This window comes from Artemia franciscana, chromosome 6 (genome assembly GCF_032884065.1).
Source record: "Artemia franciscana chromosome 6, ASM3288406v1, whole genome shotgun sequence".
NCBI classification, from domain to species: domain Eukaryota; kingdom Metazoa; phylum Arthropoda; class Branchiopoda; order Anostraca; family Artemiidae; genus Artemia; species Artemia franciscana.
Window position 1 is genome coordinate 4,173,494 of NC_088868.1, and position 20,253 is coordinate 4,193,746.

At 36.2% G+C, this 20,253-nt stretch overlaps 1 protein-coding gene across 1 annotated transcript in view; it reads left to right on the plus strand.

Moving 5' to 3' along the window:
• LOC136027928 (zinc finger protein 271-like) overlaps positions 1–19,418 on the plus strand; it is a 181,185-nt gene extending 161,767 nt beyond the window's left edge. Inside the window, 3 exon segments of the mRNA XM_065705382.1 lie at positions 951–1,115; positions 3,847–4,011; positions 13,124–19,418. Of these exon segments, the coding sequence (XP_065561454.1) occupies positions 951–1,115; positions 3,847–4,011; positions 13,124–14,931 (2,138 nt within the window). The 3' untranslated portion in view covers positions 14,932–19,418.
• The last annotated feature ends 835 nt before the right edge of the window (positions 19,419–20,253 follow it).

Below are 20,253 nucleotides of genomic sequence, written 5' to 3' on the forward strand. Positions count from 1 at the left end.
GAAATAAAAGAGGCATTGGGTTGGTTGCTGTGCAGAAGCACCGGGAAAAGCTAAAGCAAAGATACAAAAAGCTTGGAATACTACGAATTTCAAAACATTTATTTGGCCTGAACGAAACATATTTTCAAGAAAAGACCGCAGCAGAACTCCCAAGACTGAAAGTTATAACTGCTGGTAGCAATTTAGAATCGAATAATTAAAAAAATATTCGACGGATGGTCTATGCGCCATATTTTCGAAAGAGCTACGAAAAATTAGTAGTTAAACATATTTAACCACAACTTAGTTCATTTCGCAGTATAAACCTTTCAAAGACCTTAAACTCATTATGGATTTGTGGGGTTTTAGGGGCTTAGGTCCCCATTATTTTAACGAAATGACTATCTCAAAAATTTGATTTGATGGATTTGAGGTTAAGAAGCCAGGAGGGCTAGTTGCCCTCCAGTCCCTTTTGATTCTTAAAAAGGGAACTAGAACTTTCAATTTCCAATAGAATGAGCCCCTGACGAATTTATATGATCATTCCTTCCATAAAAACTTTATATGCCCCCAGGTTCCGGGGAGTTTTTAATATTTTATCATGGGTCTATTTTGGAAACAATTATTATGTCAAAAATTTTATCGGACAAATTTGGAAAAAAGATGGTTCGTTTTGGGGGTGGATTGCTATTTGCCATTAGATTACTTTTCCCTTTATAATTTCAGGCTTTACTTTTTTCTGTGAATTTCGTTTAATGTTCCTGGTTTTCTTTTGCTTTATAAAAAGTAGAGTTTTAAACACAATTTGTGAAAAAAACCCTGCATATATGCTGATTTGATGTATTCATATAATATCTTTATATTTACATTTTTACACGTAACTAAAAAGAAAAAGTCAGATTTGTCAGATTTACTTAGTAAGTTTTACTGTTAAATTTTTCTTTGTCTGTTTAATTTAAATTTTGTTTTAGAAGTTGAAGATGATTTACCACGGGACATCGAGAAGCCCTTTAATTATTCAAACCATCTTTTGTCACCAAAACCTGAAGATGTTCCTTCGCTTAATTTATCTGGCCTTTCGGGACCATGTAAATTTGAATACGACACCCAGGAATCCAAATGTTCTAACAATGAAGGTACATCTAAAACATTGTGTTTTTGTTGATTGAAATGTATTGGATAATATTTTGGACAAAAATAGGACAAAGGGACTTAATCTTAAGATGGAACTTTTGTTTTATCATAAGTCAATGCTCCGATTTTTGCTTAACTATTTTTGTAGGCTTTCATGACAATTTTTTAATTTTCACCTGACAGTGGTTTGTTAAGTTTTATTATGCATCAAATAGTTTGATGTATAATATCAAACATTATAATATTCAACATATATCATAATACCATGTGTTTATCAAACAGTATATGATAACGAAGGGTAAAGAGCGACCCGGCTCAATTTTAACCGAAACTCTTAAAACGGAATTTCGATACCAATAGATACATCAAAAGAATCTGATTTTTTGCTGATTTCAAATATACAAGTTTCTTTAAGTTTAGTCTTTCCCATTAAAGGTTACGAGCCTGAAAAATGTTTCAATAATTTCAATAAAATGGAGAAACACCCTCAAAAAGTCAAATCGGTTCCTCACCTGTAGGTGAGGAGTTCTATCTGCAAAAATGTGAAATTTTGTATTTTTTTTTACCAGAAGAAAGATCACAGATGCGTGTTTATTTATTTATTATTTTTTTTTCCCCAGGGGCGATCGTATCGATCCAATGGTCCTAGAATATTTTGAGTGGCCTCATCCAAATGGAAATTAAAAGTTCTAATGCCATTTTTAAGTGACCAAAAAGATTGGAAAACAACTAGGCCCCCTTCCCCACCACTTTTCCCTCGAAATCGTCCGATAGAAATTTTGAGATATCTATGGTAAAATATACTATAATGAACTAATAAAACATAGAACTATAATGATAAAACAGCGAGGATTTTGGAGGTACAGCTTGTAAACTTTTTAATACAATAGTACACGATTCAAAAAATAATTCTAACTGAAATCATTGAACAAAGAATTGATTTAGTTCAGTTCTTGGACATAATTTTTTGCTCTTTTGGATGGAGAAGAGATGCGGCTGAAGAAATATGTTGTTTTTGGCCCTTCCAGTTATTTTATTTCACCTCTTCGTATGGCTTCTTTTTTGAAAAAAATTCTTTAAATTGCAGTTTAGTATACTTTTCCTAATGATAAATATAATTACAAAAAGGGAGCATCATTACGTTATATGCATACACAATTAAGAGATCTACCTTCCAAACATATACAGGGCTCCTGAAAGGGGGAGATGGTACAAGGAGGCCATGTACGAGATCAGGAGACGTTGACAGTTGTAGTAGCAGTGTTGCTATTAGTGATCAAACAGTTCGTGGTAACGAACTGTAGTAAGGAGTGACCCGGCTCAATAGTAAACGAAACTCTAAAAATTGGAATTTTGATGCTAAAAGATACACGGAAAGAATCGTATTTTCATACTTAATTTAAATATCATCAAATTTAGTCATTGTCATCAAAAGTTATGAGCCTGAGAAAATTTACCTTATTTTGGAAAATAGGGGGAAACACCCCCTAAAAGTCATAAAATTTTAACGAAAATCACACCATCGCATTTAACGTATCAGAGAACCCTATAGCAAAAATTTCAAGCTCCTATCTACAAAAATGTGGAATTTCATATTTTTTGCCAGAAGACATAAGACATGGGTGCGTGTTTATTTGTTTGTTTTTTTGTTTTTTTTTCTCAGGGGTCATCGTACCGACCAAGCGGTCCTAGAATATCGCAAGAGATTCTAATTCTAAGAGATTCTATTTCCATTCTAATGGAAATAAAAAGTTCTAGTGCCCTTTTTTAAGTGACCAAAAAAATTGGAGGGCACCTAGGCCCCCTCCCATGCTCATTTTTTCCCAAAGTCAACGGATCAAAATTTTAATATAGCCTTTTTGTTCCGCATAGTCGAAAACCATAATAACTATGTCTTTGGGGATGACTTACTCCCCCACAGTCCCTGGGGGATGGGCTGCAAGTTACAAACTTTGACCAGTGTTTACATACAGTAATGGTTATAGGGAAGTGTACAGACGTTTTCAGGGGGATTCTTTTGGTTTGGGGGGTTGGGTTGAGGGGAGGGGGCTATGTGGGAGGATCTTTTCTTGGAGGAATATGTCATGGGGGAAAAGAAACTCAATGAAAAGGGTGCAGGATTTTCTAGCATGACTATAAAAAAAAACAATGAAAAGTTTTTTCAATTGAAAGTAAGGAGTAGCATTAAAACTTAAAACGAACAGAGATTATTAAGCATATTAGGGTTTCTAAAAATTCTTTAGAATAAAGAGCGAGGTATTTAGGAGGAGATAAATACATCGCTCTTTATGCTAAAGTATTTTTAGTAATTTCAACTACTTATTCTACGGCCTTTCTGATTCAGGGGTCATTCTTAAAGAATTGGGACAAAACTTATGATTTAGTACAAAGAGCGAGGTATTAACGAGGGGACCAACCCCCTCATACATAATAAAAATATAAGAATATAAAAGTTTGTTACGTAAGCTAATTCTTAAGTTACGCATATTTTTTACTAATAAAAACGTTCGTTAAAATTGAGAGTTCTAGTTGCCTTTTTAAGCAACGGAAAAATTGGAGGGCAACTAGGCCTCCTTCCCCACCCCTTATTTCTCAAAATCGTCTGATCAAAATTAAGAGAAAGCCTTAATTTATTAATTAAGAGAAAGCCTTAATTCATTCATTTTAATAATTTATGTTCGGAGAGCAAAAATTAATTTTTTCTTTGTCTGTTTAATTTAAATTTTGTTTTAGAAGTTGAAGATGATTTACCACATGACAGCGAGAAGCCCTTTCATTATTCAAACCTTCTTTTGTCACCAAAACCTGAAGATGTTCCTTCGCTTAATTTATCTGGCATTTCAGGACCATGTAAATTTGAATACGACACCCAGGAAGCCAAATGTTCTAACAATGAAGGTACATCTAAAACATTGTGTTTTTGGTGATTGAAATGTATTGGATAATATTTTGGACAAAAATAGGACAAAGGGAGTTAATCTTAAGATGGAACTTTTGTTTTATCTTAAGTCAATGCTCAGATTTTTGCTTAACTATTTTTGTAGTCTTGCATGAAAATTTTTTAATTTTCACCCCACATTGGTTTGTTAAGTTTTATTATCAAACAGTATATGATAACGAAGGGTAAGGAGCGACCCGGCTCAATCGTAACCGAAACTCTTGAAAAGGAATTTCAATAACAATAGATATATCAAAAGAATCCGATTTTTTGCTGATTTCAATTATATAAGTTTCATTAAATTTAGTCTTTCCCATTAAAGGTTACGAGCCTGAAAATTGTTTCAATAATTTCAAAAAAATGGAGAAACGCCCTAGAAAAGTCATAGAATCCTAATCAAAATCTCACCATCAGATTCAGCGTATCAGGAACCCTGTTGTTTTGGGTTCCTCACCTGTAGGTGAGGAGTTCTATCTGCAAAAATGTGAAATTTTGTATTTTTTACCAGAAGAAAGATCACAGATGCGTGTTTATTTGTTTATTTTTTTGATTGTTTTCTTTTCCCACGGGTGATTGTATCGATCCAACGGTCATAGAATATTGTGAGTGGCCTCATTGAAATGGAAATTAAAAATTCTATTGCCCTTTTTAAGTGACCTAAAAAGATTGGAGGACAACTAGGCCCCTTTCCCCATCACTTTTCCCTCGAAATCGTCCGATAGAAATTTTGAGATTTCTATGATAAAACATACTATAATGATCTGATAAAACACAAAACTATAATGATAAAACGGCGAGGATTGTTGAGGTACAGCTTGTAAACTTTTTAATATAATAGTACACATTCAAAAATTCATTCTAACTGAAATCATTGAACAAAGAATTGATTTAGGTTCAGTTCTTGGACATAATTTTTTGCTCTTTTGGATGGAGAAGAGATGCGGCTGAAGAAATATGTTGTTTTTGGCCTTTCCAGTTATTTTATTTAACCTCTTTGTATGGCTTCTTTTTTGAAAAAAAGTTCTTTAAATTGCAGGTTAGTATTTTTTTCCTAATGATAAATATAATTACAAAAAGGGAGCATCATTACGTTATATGCATATACAATTAAGAGATCTAACTTTCAAACATATACAGGGCTCCTGAAAAGGGGAGGTGGTACAAAAAGGCCATGTACGAGATCAGGAGATGTTGACAGTTGTAGTAGAAGTGTTGCTATTAGTAATATCAATAATAGTGTCAGCAATAGCACTAGTAGTAGTAGCAGTAAAAGCAGATGTAGTATGCACTTATTGATCTTGAGTAAGTCAAACCTCCCCCTCAAAATATCCAACAAGTTTCAATTTATTACCCTACACGTACACTTATTACATTACTGATAGGCCCCACATGCATACACAATTAATCACATTCATTACATCACATGCATACACAATTAAGAGATCTGACTTAAACATATACAAGGCTGCTGAAAGGGGGAGGGGGTACAAAGAGGCCATGTACGAGATCAGGAGATGTTGGCAGTTGTAGTAGAAGTGTTCCTATTAGTAATAGCGTCAGCAATAGCACTAGTAGAAGGAGTTGTAGTATGCACTTACTGTTCTTGAGTAAGTCAAACCTTCCCCTCAAAATATCCAACATGTTTCAATTTACTACCCCACACGTGCACTTATGACATTAATCATATGCCTCTTTGACAGCTTGCATGCAAGTAGTATGTTTTGATTTAGTTCGAATTTTTCCTCAATATTTCGTGAAACTCACCGTAATACCTTTATACCATCTTAGTACCAATATAGCCTAAAATGTAGCAGTCGGAATATTAGAAGTATTGGCGAAGATATGAGTGGCAGTACAATTTAAAAACTAAATTGGATTTCCAACTAATTTTTGACTGGAATCCAAACCGGTCAAAAAAATGTCAAATTTTTATTCGAATGTTGATTTGTCTTTGAAGTCCAGCAAATTATTGAAATTATTTAGAATTATTCAGTTTTCAGTAGAAAAAAAGTAATGGAATTTTTGTTGAACATAATAAACAATATTTTTTGAATCTCAAACAATTTTTGTACAGTTTTGTTGTATGTAAAAATTGTCTCTTTATCAGTTGAACATCCCTCTCATCTTGCCCTGAAAGTATACCTTTCTAGTTGAGCGAACTTTGCAGCAAACTTTGGCACTTTAGTTTTTATCCTGGTCTTTTCGGTTCTGGTGCTTTTTGGTTTTGTTCTTATTTGGATTTGTTTGTGTTTGGTCCTTGGCATGAAAAGATCATAAACAGAATAGCTAGGTCCCGCTCGTGGACCTTTACAGAATTTTACCTTACGAGAGACTAACGTTCCGTGGGAGGCAAATTTTTTGATTAGGCTAAAAATGGGAATGTCTTTGTGCCCTTGGAGGAGAACTCATCAGCCCCGTAAAGTATGTTTGTTTTTTGCTGAATAATTCTATTTATTTAAACATTTTACCAGTCGGGATGATTTTGAACTGTAGAATGTATATGTGCCTCATATTTTCCCATTAATTTTGACAGAATTAAATTGAAAGCCAGTTGAAAAACTCAATAAACATAAATTTTCTTAGTGCCATAAGAACTTTGCTGGTTAATTGTTTAGATTAGAAGAAAGGATGAATTTCACTGTTTCTATATCTTTTTTATATTATACCGAATAATTAACAGTAACAAAGTATATTTATTTCTTTTTAGTTAAAAACAATTTTTCTATTTGATCATGTTATGTTGGGAATCAGTATGAAATGGGTTTTGCCCGGTAGGTTTTGTTGCAACCTAATTATATACGTATTTTTGTTTCCATAGGGTTTGTTGTTTCTCTCCATTCACTATGTTCAGTTTTTGATCAAATATGTTCAGTTTTTGATCAAATGGCGGTTTTTAATCAAATTATTGAAGCGCGATATGAGTACAGAGCAATAGGGCTTCATTTTAATATTCTTTATCAATATGGAAGGCTTGTCGTTGAAACCTTTGAATGTGCTCATTCAGCTTAATTGAAACTTTTAGTGCTTTTTATAAGAGTCAAAAAGACGGATGCTATCCTGTTTCCCTCCCAAGCCCTATTTTGCTACCCTTCATGCAAATATATTCGATTAAAATTAGCTATTTAGTTAAAAATAGTCAAAACGCAATGAAGTTTAACCGTAATACCCTCATCTTTTATTTATTACACCCAGGATTCACCCCCCCCCCCCCCTTCTCAGTTATAAATACTACACCCAAAATATATATATCTGAGTTGTCAGATTTGTAGCCCCCTTAACAAACAAACACGAAGTAGAAACAATAGAGAAAATCTTTTCAAGACAATAGAAATCAATTCAAAGGATATTTCGGCCCTACGTCCAAGGGCCGTCTTCAGCACAATACGAGAAAGAAAAAAATATGTATATAAACTTACATTAAAATATGAGAATTAAAACTAACAATATTTTTTTTTTACTTTTTAAAAACAGCCCTAGCATCCTTACTTCAACGAAGTTCAACCAGGACTTGAACGAAGTTCAACTCAACATGAGTCTTTTTTTTATTTGTTCTTTTTACCTTTTTTTATTTGTCTTTGATTTTTTTTTTGTCTCTTAAAATCAAGTGATAACATCAAACCCTGCTTTTCAAATTTTGCTGACTCAAGTAAAGAACCGCCTTCTGAAGCCATTTGCATTCATAAATAGATAACCGCCGCTTTTTTGTACAGTTCGATCTCTTCTGCGTAGCTTAATTTCGGTAATCATACAGTCTGTTCTTTAAATAATTTATCCCTATTGAACTGATACTTTGTAAGAACCCGAGGAAAACGTGACTCGTTTTTTTATGGCACTTGGTATTAACCAAGTGACATATAGTAATCGCAAATTCTGTCCGTCTGTCGGTGTATCTGTTCCGGTTTTGCTACTTTAGGCACTTCCAGGTAAGCTAGAACGATGAAATTTGGCAGGCGTATCAGGGACTGGACCAGATTAAATTAGAAATTGTTTTCGCGATTTGACCATCTGGGGGGGGGAGTGGGAGGAGGTCGGTTAATTCGGAAGAAATAGAAAAAATGAAGTATTTTTAACTTACGAACGGGTGATGGGATCTTACTGAAATTTTATTTTGGAAGGATATCGTGTCTCAGAGCTCTTATTTTAAATCTCGACCAGATCCGCTGAATTTGGGGGGGGGAGCCTAAAATCTTGGAAAACGCTTAGAATGGAGGGATCGGGATGAAACTTGGTGGGAAAAATAAGCAGAAGCCCTAGATACGTGATTGTCATAACTGGAACGGATCTGTTCTGCTTGAGGGAGTTGGAGGGGGGGGGGTTAATTCTGAAAATTGGAAAAAATGAAGTATTTTTAACTTACGAAGGAGTGATCGGGTCTTAACGAAATTTGATTTGTGGAAGGGTATCGTGTCTCAGAGCTCTTCTTTCAAATCTCGACGGGATCCGGTGACATTGGGGGAAGTTGGGGGGGGCCTAAAATCTTGAAAAGCGCTTAGAGTGGAGGGATCGGGATGAAACTTGGTGGTAAAAATATTCGTAAGTCCTAGATACGTGATTGAAATAACCCGAACGGATCCATTCTTAGTGGGGGAGTTGGGGGAGGAGGGTTAATTCTGAAAAATAAAAAAAAATGAGTATTTTTAACTTACCAAGCAGTGATCAGATCTTACTGAATTTTGATGTTTAGAAGGATATCGTGTATCAGAGCTTTTATTTTAAATCCTGACCGGATCCGGTGAAGGGGGGGGGGCCTAAAATCTTGGAAAACACTTAGAATGGAGGGATCGGGATGAAACTTGGTGGGAAAAATAAGCACAAGTCCTAGATTCGGGATTGACATAACCGGAACGGATCTGCTCTCCCTATGGGGAGTTGGGGGGGGGTGAATTCTAAAAAATTAGAAAAAATGAGGTATTTTTGACTTACGAAGGAGTGATCGTGTCTGAATGAAATTTCATATTTAGAAGGACCTTGAAACTCAGATCTCTTATATTAAATCCCGACCGGATCCAGTGTGATTAGGGGGGGGGATCTTGGAAAACACTTAAAGCGGAGAGATCAGGATGAAACTTGGTGGAAAGAATAAGCACAAGTCCAAGATAGGTGACTGACATAACCGGACCGGATCCGCTCTCTTTGGTGGAGTTGGGGGGAAGAGTAATTCGGAAAAAATAAAAAAATAAGGTATTTGTAACTTACGAACGGGTGATCAGCTATTAATGAAATTTGTTATCTAGAAGGATCTTGTGCTTTAGAACTCTCATTTTAAATCTCGACCAGATCTGGTGACATTGAAGGGAGTTGGAGGGGGAACCCGAAATTCTTGGAAAACGTGAAAATCGAGGCATCTTACGAATGAGTGATCGGATCTTAATGAAACTTGATATATAGAAGAATCTTATGTCTCAGATGCTCTATTTTCAATTCGAATCGGATCCGGGGACATAGAGGTTTGAAGGGGGGAAACACAAATATTGGAAACAGGAAATCTTGGAAAACCCTTAGAGTGGAGAGATCGAGATGAAACTTGACGGGAAGAATATGCACAAGTTTTAGATACGAGATTGACATAATCGGTACGGATCCATTCTCTTTGAGGGAGCTGGGGGTTGTTAATTTGGAAAAATCAAAAAAATTGAGGTATTTTTAACTTAAGAACAGGGGACCGGATCTTAATAGATTTGATATTTAGAAGGAACTCATATCTCAGAGCTCTTATTTCAAATCCCGACCAGATCTTTTGACATTGGGGGGAGTTGGAGGGGAAACTGGAAATCTTGGAAAACGCGTATAAATGTCGTAGATACGTGATTGACATGATCGGACTGGATCCGCTCTCTTTGGTGGAGTTAGGTGGTGGCGTTCAGTGCTTTGGCGAGTTTGGTGCTTCTGGACGTGCTAGGATGATGAAAATTGGTAGGCATGTCAGGGAGCTGCACAAATTGACTTGATAAAGTTGTTTTCCGCGATTCAACCATCTGGGGGCTGAAGGGAGAGGAAAAATTAGAAAAATTGAGGATTTTTTAACTTACGAGTGGGTGATCGGATCTTAATAAATTTTGATATATTAGAGGGACTTATTTTAAATCCTGACCGGCATTAAGCCTCTGATTTTCCGTTTAAAGCAATCTATTGGTTCTTAGAATTTTGCTAGAGCTCATACCATATGAGCTCTTGGCTCTTTTGACCTTGTCACAAGTTCCATATAAGCTCTTTAGGGTCTCATTTTTGCTCTTTAGTTGCATTACCTTACCCTAGACCTTACATCCTCCTTTGTCACCAGAAGAGCCCAGGGCATCCAAAAGATGCCGCCAGTCATCCCTCATGTGCCCCGCAGCAAGAGCATCTTCTCATTCTGGTTTAAGAGAAGCCTTTAGGTTTCGCAAGTTCGTCTGATAAGTACGCCTCAGCGTATTGCGCGGCCTGCCTCTACTTCTTCTTCCTCTTGGTTGCCTCTGGAACGTAGCTTTCAGGATTCAGATTCATCAATACCAAGGACATGCTCCAGATATTTTTACCGACGTGTCCTAATGACATCTGTCACTGGTTTTCTGGTCATCTATCTCATCTTCTCATTTGAGATTTTTTTGTGAGTAATGAATTTTTAGTATTCTCCGGAGACATATATTCTCGAAAGCTAGAATTCGCTATTCTTATTCGTTATTCAGATGCCAGGTTTCAGAAGCATATAACAGGACGGGGATGACCTTGCTAATAGACGAAGTTTGAATCAGAGGTAGAATTTCTGCTGCCTCCACACTAATTTCAGTTTATTGAATGTACTTGGAGACATCCCGATGCGGCATAATTTATCTTTTTCAGTGGATCCCGTATTTATCACTGTGCTCCCAAGGTATTTAAATACTAGAATCTGTTCAATGTCCTGATTACTACGTCTCAGGTGTGAAGGTGAATCCGTTACTGCCATACTTTTTGTTTTATCAGCGTTGATTCTTGGGCCCATAAGTCGGCCTCTATCACGTACTGCTTCTAGTAATTCTTTTAGTCTCTGTTCATAGGACTCAATAAGCGTGATATCGTCGGCAAAGTTTAAATCATTAATCTGGCGCTTCACTTTTATTTTTGTGCTTCTGGTGCCAGTGTTGGGGAGCAGATTGTCAATGGTTCGGGCAAACAGGAAAGGTGACAAGAAACAGCCTTGTTTAACACCGGAAAGGACATGAAAGTATCTTGTTCTTCTTTTGTCGTTTTGACATAAGATTTAGAGTCTTCATATGGAGCCATTACAAGGGCTACCAACTTCTCAGGGACCCCATAAAAGGTTGGTAGTTTCTGTTGAGTCTCGCGATGCAGCGAGTTTAAGTCCTTTTTAAAGTCTATGAATGCCATGTACAATTTGCTTTGCCACTCTTGGCTTTCATCTATTAACACCCTTAGGGTGATGATCACACCGGCACATGAACGTCCTGGACGAATGCCATGTCGCTGCTCTCTCAAGTTCTTGTCGAGTGGTTTCTGTGTTCTGTGGAGGATTATTAGTGCAAGAAGTTTACCAGGTATGGGTGAGAGACTAATGCCTCTCCAGTTCTCAGTAGTGTCTTATCGCCTTTTTTGAAGAGTTCTATGATTGCTCTGTGCCTCAAATCTGTTGGTACTTTTGGTGTCTTCCAAATTTTTCGTTACAGACCAGCAATTCAAAAATACATGATTTGATTGATGCCATTATTAACTCCGCCGTGATGCGGTCTTTGCCAGGTGCGTTGCTGTTTTTCAATATCTTTGATCCTGTTAGTAATTCGTCAACACTCGGGGATTCTGTATTTATATCAAGCTTGAGGCAAGCTATAGAGGATACGTCGAGAAGCTCTTCACGCAACAGTCTATTCCAAAATGGTCGGCCCATGTCTCATCAACAACCGATCGCTCGGTGATGAGAGCGCCATCAGAATTTCTTATAGATCGATCTTTGCTGATGCGAAAAGTGGTTTTGCAGGTAGTGAGCGCTTACCTGTATGCTTCTTTAGTTTCAAGAGAATGCTGGCTATCAGTAAATTGCGATCTCGTTCTTCATCTGCTCCTATATAAGCTCTGACATCCTGGAGACTAGAGCGCCATTTCCTATTAAAGAGACTGTGATCAATTTGGTTTTTATTCAACCATCAGGTGAAGTCCAGGAGTATTTATATTTGTCTGAATTATTAGCGTGAATCTGCTGAATGTCTCAGCAGATCATATGAAAATACAAAATTAATCAGTAATTTCTCCTTGTCATTTTGCATTCCAATACCATGCTTTCCGAGGACCTCTGGATAGAAATTGTAATCATTTCCAATTTTAGTGTTACGATCTCCAAAGAGGCATAAATCATCATATCTTGGTATGTCTTTAAAAACACTTACTAATTCATTGTAGAAGATCTTCTTATACTTTGTGGATGCTTCATTCGTGAGGGTATAACATTCTACTAGGGACAGTTTCGCGTGGAAACCGAGGAATCTAGCCATTTTTAGTCGTGATGATATTGGGGTCAAACTTACAGCTTTGGCAGGAGCATTTGTTGGCAGAACGCCAACTTCCTTAATCCTTAATCTCTTGTAGCATTGGTGCACCTGTTTTGAATAGTATGATCTTTGCCTATTCGTTTTTGTCCCATACCCGTCCGTCGTACTTCAAGAAGAGCTAGGACATCAATTTTATATTGAATCATCTGCTTTATGACTTGTTCCTTCTTAGAGTATTGGGACATGGTTCTCAGGTTCCAGAAGCCAAGTTAAACTTTTTCTTTGCAGTCATCAGCATTTTTCATTGCATTAGAATAACTAATTTTAAAAGCTGATATTAGTATCACCACGAGGGAGAGAAGAGGAATTGAAAATAAAATTAATTGTCAAAAGATATTGAAAGATATACTGTTGTATCTCTAGACTTCTAAAACATATTGAAAGATTAATTTTTGTTTTCGGTTTATTGAGGTATGAAATTTTGTTTTATTTGGGTTTGTTTTCTCTGTAGACTTTTGAAACATATTGGAAGGTTCTTTTTTGTTTTTTTAGTTTTGATTTTTTTTTTTTTTCGTTTTTTTTTTTTTTACTCTATAGACTTTTTATATTTTAGGTCACTTTTCACCACACGGGTCTGGAACGCACTTGCAGGGCATTACGTCACTATTTGTTTCAAAGAATCCATCTACGAGAGGTTTTTCAAACGCATGTGCTTTTGAATCTGAAGGGAAAAGTTTAGGAAATCAGAAAACTGGTTCGAAAAGTTGCATGCAAAGTGACAAGAATAGAAAATTGGAAAGATATCAAAGAACTCATAAAGAGAAAAAATCATTTAAGTGTGAGATAAGTGACAAGATATTTTCTCAAAAGCAGCATTTGAAACAGCACCAAAGAGTGCATTCTGGAGAAAAGCCTTTTAAATGCGGTGTATGTAAAAAAGGCTTTTCGGAACAGGGCTCTTTGAACAGCCACCAAAGAGCTCATACCGGTGAGAAACTGTTTAAATGCGATGTATGTGATCAGACGTTTTCTCTTGCTGCAAATTTGAAAACGCATCAAAGAATGCATATGGGTGAAAAACCATTTAAGTGTAATGTTTGTAACAAGACCTTTGCTCAGTCTTCAAATTTGAACCAACACCAAAGAGTGCATTCAGGTGAGAAACCGTTTAAATGTGATGTATGTGACAAGACTTTTTCTCAACTTGCAAGTTTGAACACACATCAAAGAGTTCATACCGGTGAGAAACCGTTTAAATGCGATGTATGTGACAAGACGTTTTCTCGCGCTGCACATTTGAACACACATCAAAGAATTCATACCGGTGAGAAACCGTTTAAATGTGATGTATGTGACAAGACTTTTTCTCAACCTGCAAGTTTGAACACACATCAAAGAGTTCATACCGGTGAGAAACCGTTTAAATGCAATGTATGTGACAAGACTTTTTCTCACCCTGCAAGTTTGAAAAGACACCAAGGAATGCATACGGGTGAAAAACCATTTAAGTGTAATGTTTGTAACAAGACCTTTGCTCAGTCTTCAAATTTGAACCAACACCAAAGATTGCATTCAGGTGAGAAACCGTTTAAATGCGATGTTTGTAACAAGACCTTTGCTCAGTCTTCAAATTTGAACCATCACCAAAGAGTGCATTCAGGTGAGAAACCGTTTAAATGCGATGTATGTGACAAGACGTTTTTCCAACCTGCAAGTTTGAACACACATCAAAGAATTCATACTGGCGAGAAACAGTTTAAATGCGACGTATGTGACTAGACGTTTTCTCACACAGCAAGTTTGAACACACATCAAAGAATTCACACTGGTGAGAAACCGTTTAAATGTGACGCATGTGACAAGACCTTTTCTCGACCTTCACATTTGAAAACACACCAAGGAATGCATACGGTTGGAAAACCATTTAAGTGTAATGTTTGTAACAAGACCTTTGCTCAGTCTTCAAATTTGAACCAACACCAAAGAGTGCATTCAGGTGAGAAACCGTTTAAATGCAATGTATGTGACAAGACGTTTTCTTGTGCTGCAAGTTTGAACACTCATCAAAGAATTCATACTGGTGAGAAACCATTTAAATGTGATGTATGTGACAAGACTTTTTCTCAACCTGCAAGTTTGAACACACATCAAAGAATTCATACTGGTGAGAAACCGTTTAAATGCGATGTATGTTACAAGACGTTTTCTCAACCTGCAAGTTTGAACGCACATCAAAGAATTCATACTGGTGAGAAACCGTTTAAATGCGATATATGTGACAAGACGTTTTCTTGCGCTGCAAGTCTGAACACACATCAAAGAATTCATACTGGTGAGAAACCATTTAAATGTGACGTATGTGACAAGACCTTTTCTCAACCTGCACATTTGAAAACGCGATTATTATTGCGTAATACATAATAAAACATAAACATAATTTATGTGTAATGTTTGTCACAAAACCTTTTCTTATTCATCACATTTGGACAGGCACCAAAGAGCGCATTCAGGTGAGAAACCGTTTGAATGTGATGTATGTAAAAAATGCTTTTCTGAACGGGGCTCTTTGAAGAGGCATCAAAGGGCTCATACCGGTGAGAAACCGGTGTTTTAGTTCAATACTCCCCTCAACATTCTTGAAAGGCTCACATGAATACCCTTCGTCTTTTTGAAAAGCGAAGTTCAAACATGTATACTTTTCTCAATAACATATACTATGCGTAAACAACGAACTAATTGCCTTACTTATAGCCTTTGTCCTGAAGACTGTGGGGAGGTTGAAATCCCTAACACTAGACCTTTCAACAATGCTGAACAAAATAAGTCTCTTGAAATTTCGTTCGGATTTGTTTTGCGGAATTACAGGCCTGAGAGGGGGGGGGGGGAGATTGATTTTCTTTCTTTCACTTTTGACTCTTAAAAAGACACTAAAACTTCCAATCAAATGAGCTCCATTCGATCCAAAGTTTATGCAACTACCCGTTCCATAAAACCTTTTATGCGCTGGGCATAACTTCCATCTTTGCCCACTGACTAGAGGGAGGGGGACTAGCTGCTCTCCATCATGTTTGACTTCTAAAAGGGAACTATAACTATACATTTCAAATCAAATGAGCGTCTTCTAAAGTTCCCACAATCACCCCTTCCATAAAAACCTTATATGCCGCTTGCGCATAACTTACAACCCTTATCCCCTGACTCTGGGGGATTTTGTTCACCCTAAAGACCTTAATATATGATTTTTGGACTAATTTTGAACAATTGGCTATCTCAAAATTGTTGTTGGATGAATTTTTAGAAAATAAAACGTAGGGGGGGGGGGGCTGCCCCCGATCAGTTTGACTCTCAAAAAGGGGACTAAACATCTGATTTCCAATTAAATGAGCCCCTTACGGAGTTTATGCGATCATTTTCCATAAAAATCTTATTTTCCCTCGGGAATAACTTGTCACTTTTGCGCTTAAGGACTTGGGGGATGACGAAACAATTTTCAGACCTTTCAGCTAAGTTGAACAATGTGGTTACCTTAAAATTTTGATTAAATGCGTTTCGGAAAATTATGGGCTTGGGGGGGGGCATGTTGCCCCCCAATCACGTTTGACTATTGAAAAAGGCCCTTTCAATTTCCAATCGAATGAGCCTTTTTTTGTAAATACGACAACAAATGGTAATATCAAAAATTCTACCAGATGCATTTTGGGAAAATACGAGGTACGAGGGGGAATATCCGCCCTTTGATCAAGTTGAATCTCAAAAAGGGTACTAGAATGTATAATTACCAATCCAGTGAGCCCCTTCGAAGTTTATAGGACCACCCTTTCTATAAAAACCTTATATGCCCATAGGGCATAACTCGCAACCCTTGCCCAGGCGGTGGTGGGGGGTTAGTCATCCTAAATGACATAAATATCATAAAAAAGGTTACTAGCCCCTTTAATTTTCAATCGAATGAGGTCTTTTCGAAGTTTCTACGACAGCAAATGGTCTTGTCAAAATTTCTGGAAGTTGCATTTTAGGAAAATACGAGGTATGGGGAGGGGTACCCACCCTTTGATCACTCTAAATCTTAAAAAAGCACTACAACTTCTGATTACCAATCCAATGAGCTTCTGAAGTTTTTAAAATCACCCTCTCTATATAAGCTTTATTGCCTAGAATATAACTTACAACTCCTGCCCTGAGGGCTGTGGGAGGGGGGTGTCCTCCTCATAAACAATATTATTGGACTTTTCATTTATGTTGAACAAAATACCTTTCTAGAAAAGTGGATTGGATGTGCTTGGGGAAATGGTGGGTTTGGGAGGGGTGTTTGTTGCCCTCCAATCACTTTCGACTATTGAACTATGGCACTAGCCCTTTCAATTTCCAATCGAATGACCTCTATTCAAAGTTTCTTCGACAACTCCTTCGATACGAAGTGCCCTGGTCAAAAATAAAAAGTAAATAAATAATACATGGTGCCATCCGCGCTTTTTAATTAGAAAGCTCTATTGCGCTGTCTTATTCCAATGTACTATCTATTCCTAATGCATAAAATTGATTAAATTCAATTTTACCCATCAAAAGCAACAAGCCTAAAAAAAATTACTTGATTATAGAAAAAAGGCAGAGACCACCCCAAAGATTGAGTTGGTCTTAATGAAAATAATACCATTAGATACAGAATATTTAAAAACCCTTCTTTAGAGGTTTGAAGCTCCTATACACAAAAATGTGGAATTTCACAGTTTTCCGAACCGAGTGGCCATTTTTAGAGGGTATTTTTTCTGGTGGTGGTGGGGAAAGGAGGGGTTTTACGTGGGAGGATTTTTCCATGAAGGAGGTTTGCATGGCGAAAGGGACATTTCTATGAAGGGGGTGCCATATTTCCCAGCATTATTCAAAAAACGATCAGAAATTATTAATGGATTAAGATTAAAATTTAAAACAAACAGAAATTATTATGTATGTGAGAGAATTCGCCCCAAGTCAATGCCTCGCTCTTGACACTAAAGTTCAAATTTTGTTCCAATTCTTTTAGAATGGCCCCTGAATCACAAAGGCTGTTTGATTAGAATAAATAGCTCTTTTGAAAGGACTAAAAATTTTGCGTAAAGAGAAATGTATTGACTAGGGGGCGATCTCCCTCGTTTACGTAACAATTTATGTTCGTTTTAATTTTTGATGTGACTCATAACTTTCAGTTTTAAAAAAATTGTTTTGTTTGTTTATTTGATAAAAGCGAGGACGTCCATTATGGTGGTACCCACCATGTTTATTGTGCTTGGATATTATTTGAAGATCAGAACTGAACTTAAAAAAAAAAATCCAGCTGAATAAAAAAGTTTCATCGATATCTCCCTTGTCATCAATTAACTCTTTTGCCTTCAAATTTTGACTGCCTCCAAATTTTGGCTTGATACGTTTGTAAAATGAGTGTGAATGAGAGAAGGGCTGCTTGCCCTCCAATTTCTTTTTACTCTTAGAAAGGGCACCAGAACCTTTAATTTTGAATTGAATTAGCTCCTTTAAAAGTTTCAGTAATAATTCGAGCTATTATAGAGTGGTGATGCTTATGATATTGTATTTATGTCTTTTGAAAACCTTTTTTTCTATTTAGTTCGACATCCGCCTAAATATTCACTAAAGTTTGATTTTAGTTCAAGTTCTATTAGAATGACCCCTGAATCACAAAGGCCATTTAATTAGAATGAATAGTTCTTTTGAAAGTATTCCAAACTTGAGCGTAAATATCAAGGTATTGACTAGGGGTGGACTCCCTTATATACGTAATAATTTATGTTTGTTTTCATTTTTAATATTGCTCCTTACTCTCAGTTGAATTATTATTTTTGTTTAATAACAGCAATAAATAGTATGTCTGTGCTGGCGGTACCCACCATGTTTATTAGGCTTGAACATTATTCGAAAAAGATCAGAGCTTAAATTTAAAATAAATTAAAATTTCATCTGAATAAAAAAAATTTTATCGATGTCCCTTGTCATCAATTAGCTCGTCCATTATAGTGACAGCTTCTGTCACCGATACACACTGTTTGGGAGCCGTCTTTAGAACTAAACTCGCAATCAGTTGGAAATGGAATTTTATAGAATAAATAGCTCTTTTAAAAGGACTAAAAACTTTTGCGTCAAGAGAAATGTATTGACTAGGGGGCGATCCCCCTCGTTTACGTAACAATTTATGTTCGTTTTAATTTTTAATGTGACTCATTACTTTCATTTGAAAAAAATTGTTTTGTTTGTTTATTTAATAAAAACGAGGACGTCCATTGTGGTGGTACCCACCATGTTTATTGTGCTTGGGCATTATTTGAAGAACATAGAACTGAACTTAAAAAAAAAAAATCCAGCTGAATAAAAGAGTTTCATCGATATCTCCCTTGTCATCAATTAACTCTTTTGCCTTCAAATTTTGACTGCCTCCAAATTTTGGCTTGATACGTTTGTGAAATGAGTGTGAATGAAAGAAGGGCTGCTTGCCCCACAAATTCTTGTTATTCTTAGAAAGGGCACCAGAACCTTTAATTTTGAATTGAATTAGCTCCTTTCAAAGTTTCAATAATAATTCGAGCTATTATAGAGTGGTGATGCTTATGGTATTGTATTTATGTCCTTTTGAAAACCTTTTTTTTATTTAGTTCGACATCCGCCTAAATATTCACTAAAGTTTGATTTTAGTTCAAGTTCTATTAGAATGACTCCTGAATCACAAAGGCCATTAAATTAGAATGAATAGTTCTTTTGAAAGTATTAAAAACTTAAGCGTAAAGATCAAGGTATTGATTAGGGGTGGACTCCCTTATATACGTAATAATTTAAGTTTGTTTTCATTTTTAATATTGCTCCTTACTCTCAGTTGAATTATTATTTTTTGTTTAATAACAGCAATAAATAGTATGTCTGTGATAGCGGTACCCACCATGTTTATTAGGCTTGAACATTATTCGAAAAAGATCAGAGCTTAAATATAAATTTCAACTGAATAAAAATTTATTTTATCGATGTCCCTAGTCATCAATTAGCTCGTCTATTATAGTGACAGCTTCCGCCACCGATATATACTGTTTGGGAGCCGTCTTTAAAACTAAACTCGCAATCAGTTGCAGAACCGTTAAACTTATTTCGCGTACTGAAAGGTCCAACATCCCCAATCAGGAAAACTCGTAGATTCCCGATACTGTGTTTTTACTCTTTGCACATTTTAATGTAAGCAGTCATTAGATGCTAATGTCGGTAAGCAATGGGTTTTATAACACCAGAAAAGATGTTTCAAAGTTTCACCTTTGCTGAAATTTAAACCAAAACCACCGATTCCCCAAAACAGACACTTAGCTAGATTTTAGAAAATTCTGAAAATTTAACTGACTCCTATTCAAGCACAGATATATCGAGGAAGTTGCTGGTAAGCCAGAAGTTGCAGGCTAAATTTCTGTGGAAAGCATAAAACTTGCCTGATTTTATACCTTTTTTTTAGCACAAGCTCTGACTAGGTACAAGAATTTTTTTTGCCAGTCTTTTTTGGCAAAATAAAAATAGAGTAAACGAAAGTGGGAACATAGATCGCTAATGCATGAAGAATTAAGACTACCTTGTTATTCGAATGTAGGTCAAAATTTTAACATAAATGGGACTGTGTAATTGGGAATGATGAAGTGGGGATAAATGTTGAAATCAACCGATTGTAAATTTGTTTAATTTGGGACCCATTATAGGACTAAGGTCATCCTGGTCCCATCCTGTTAC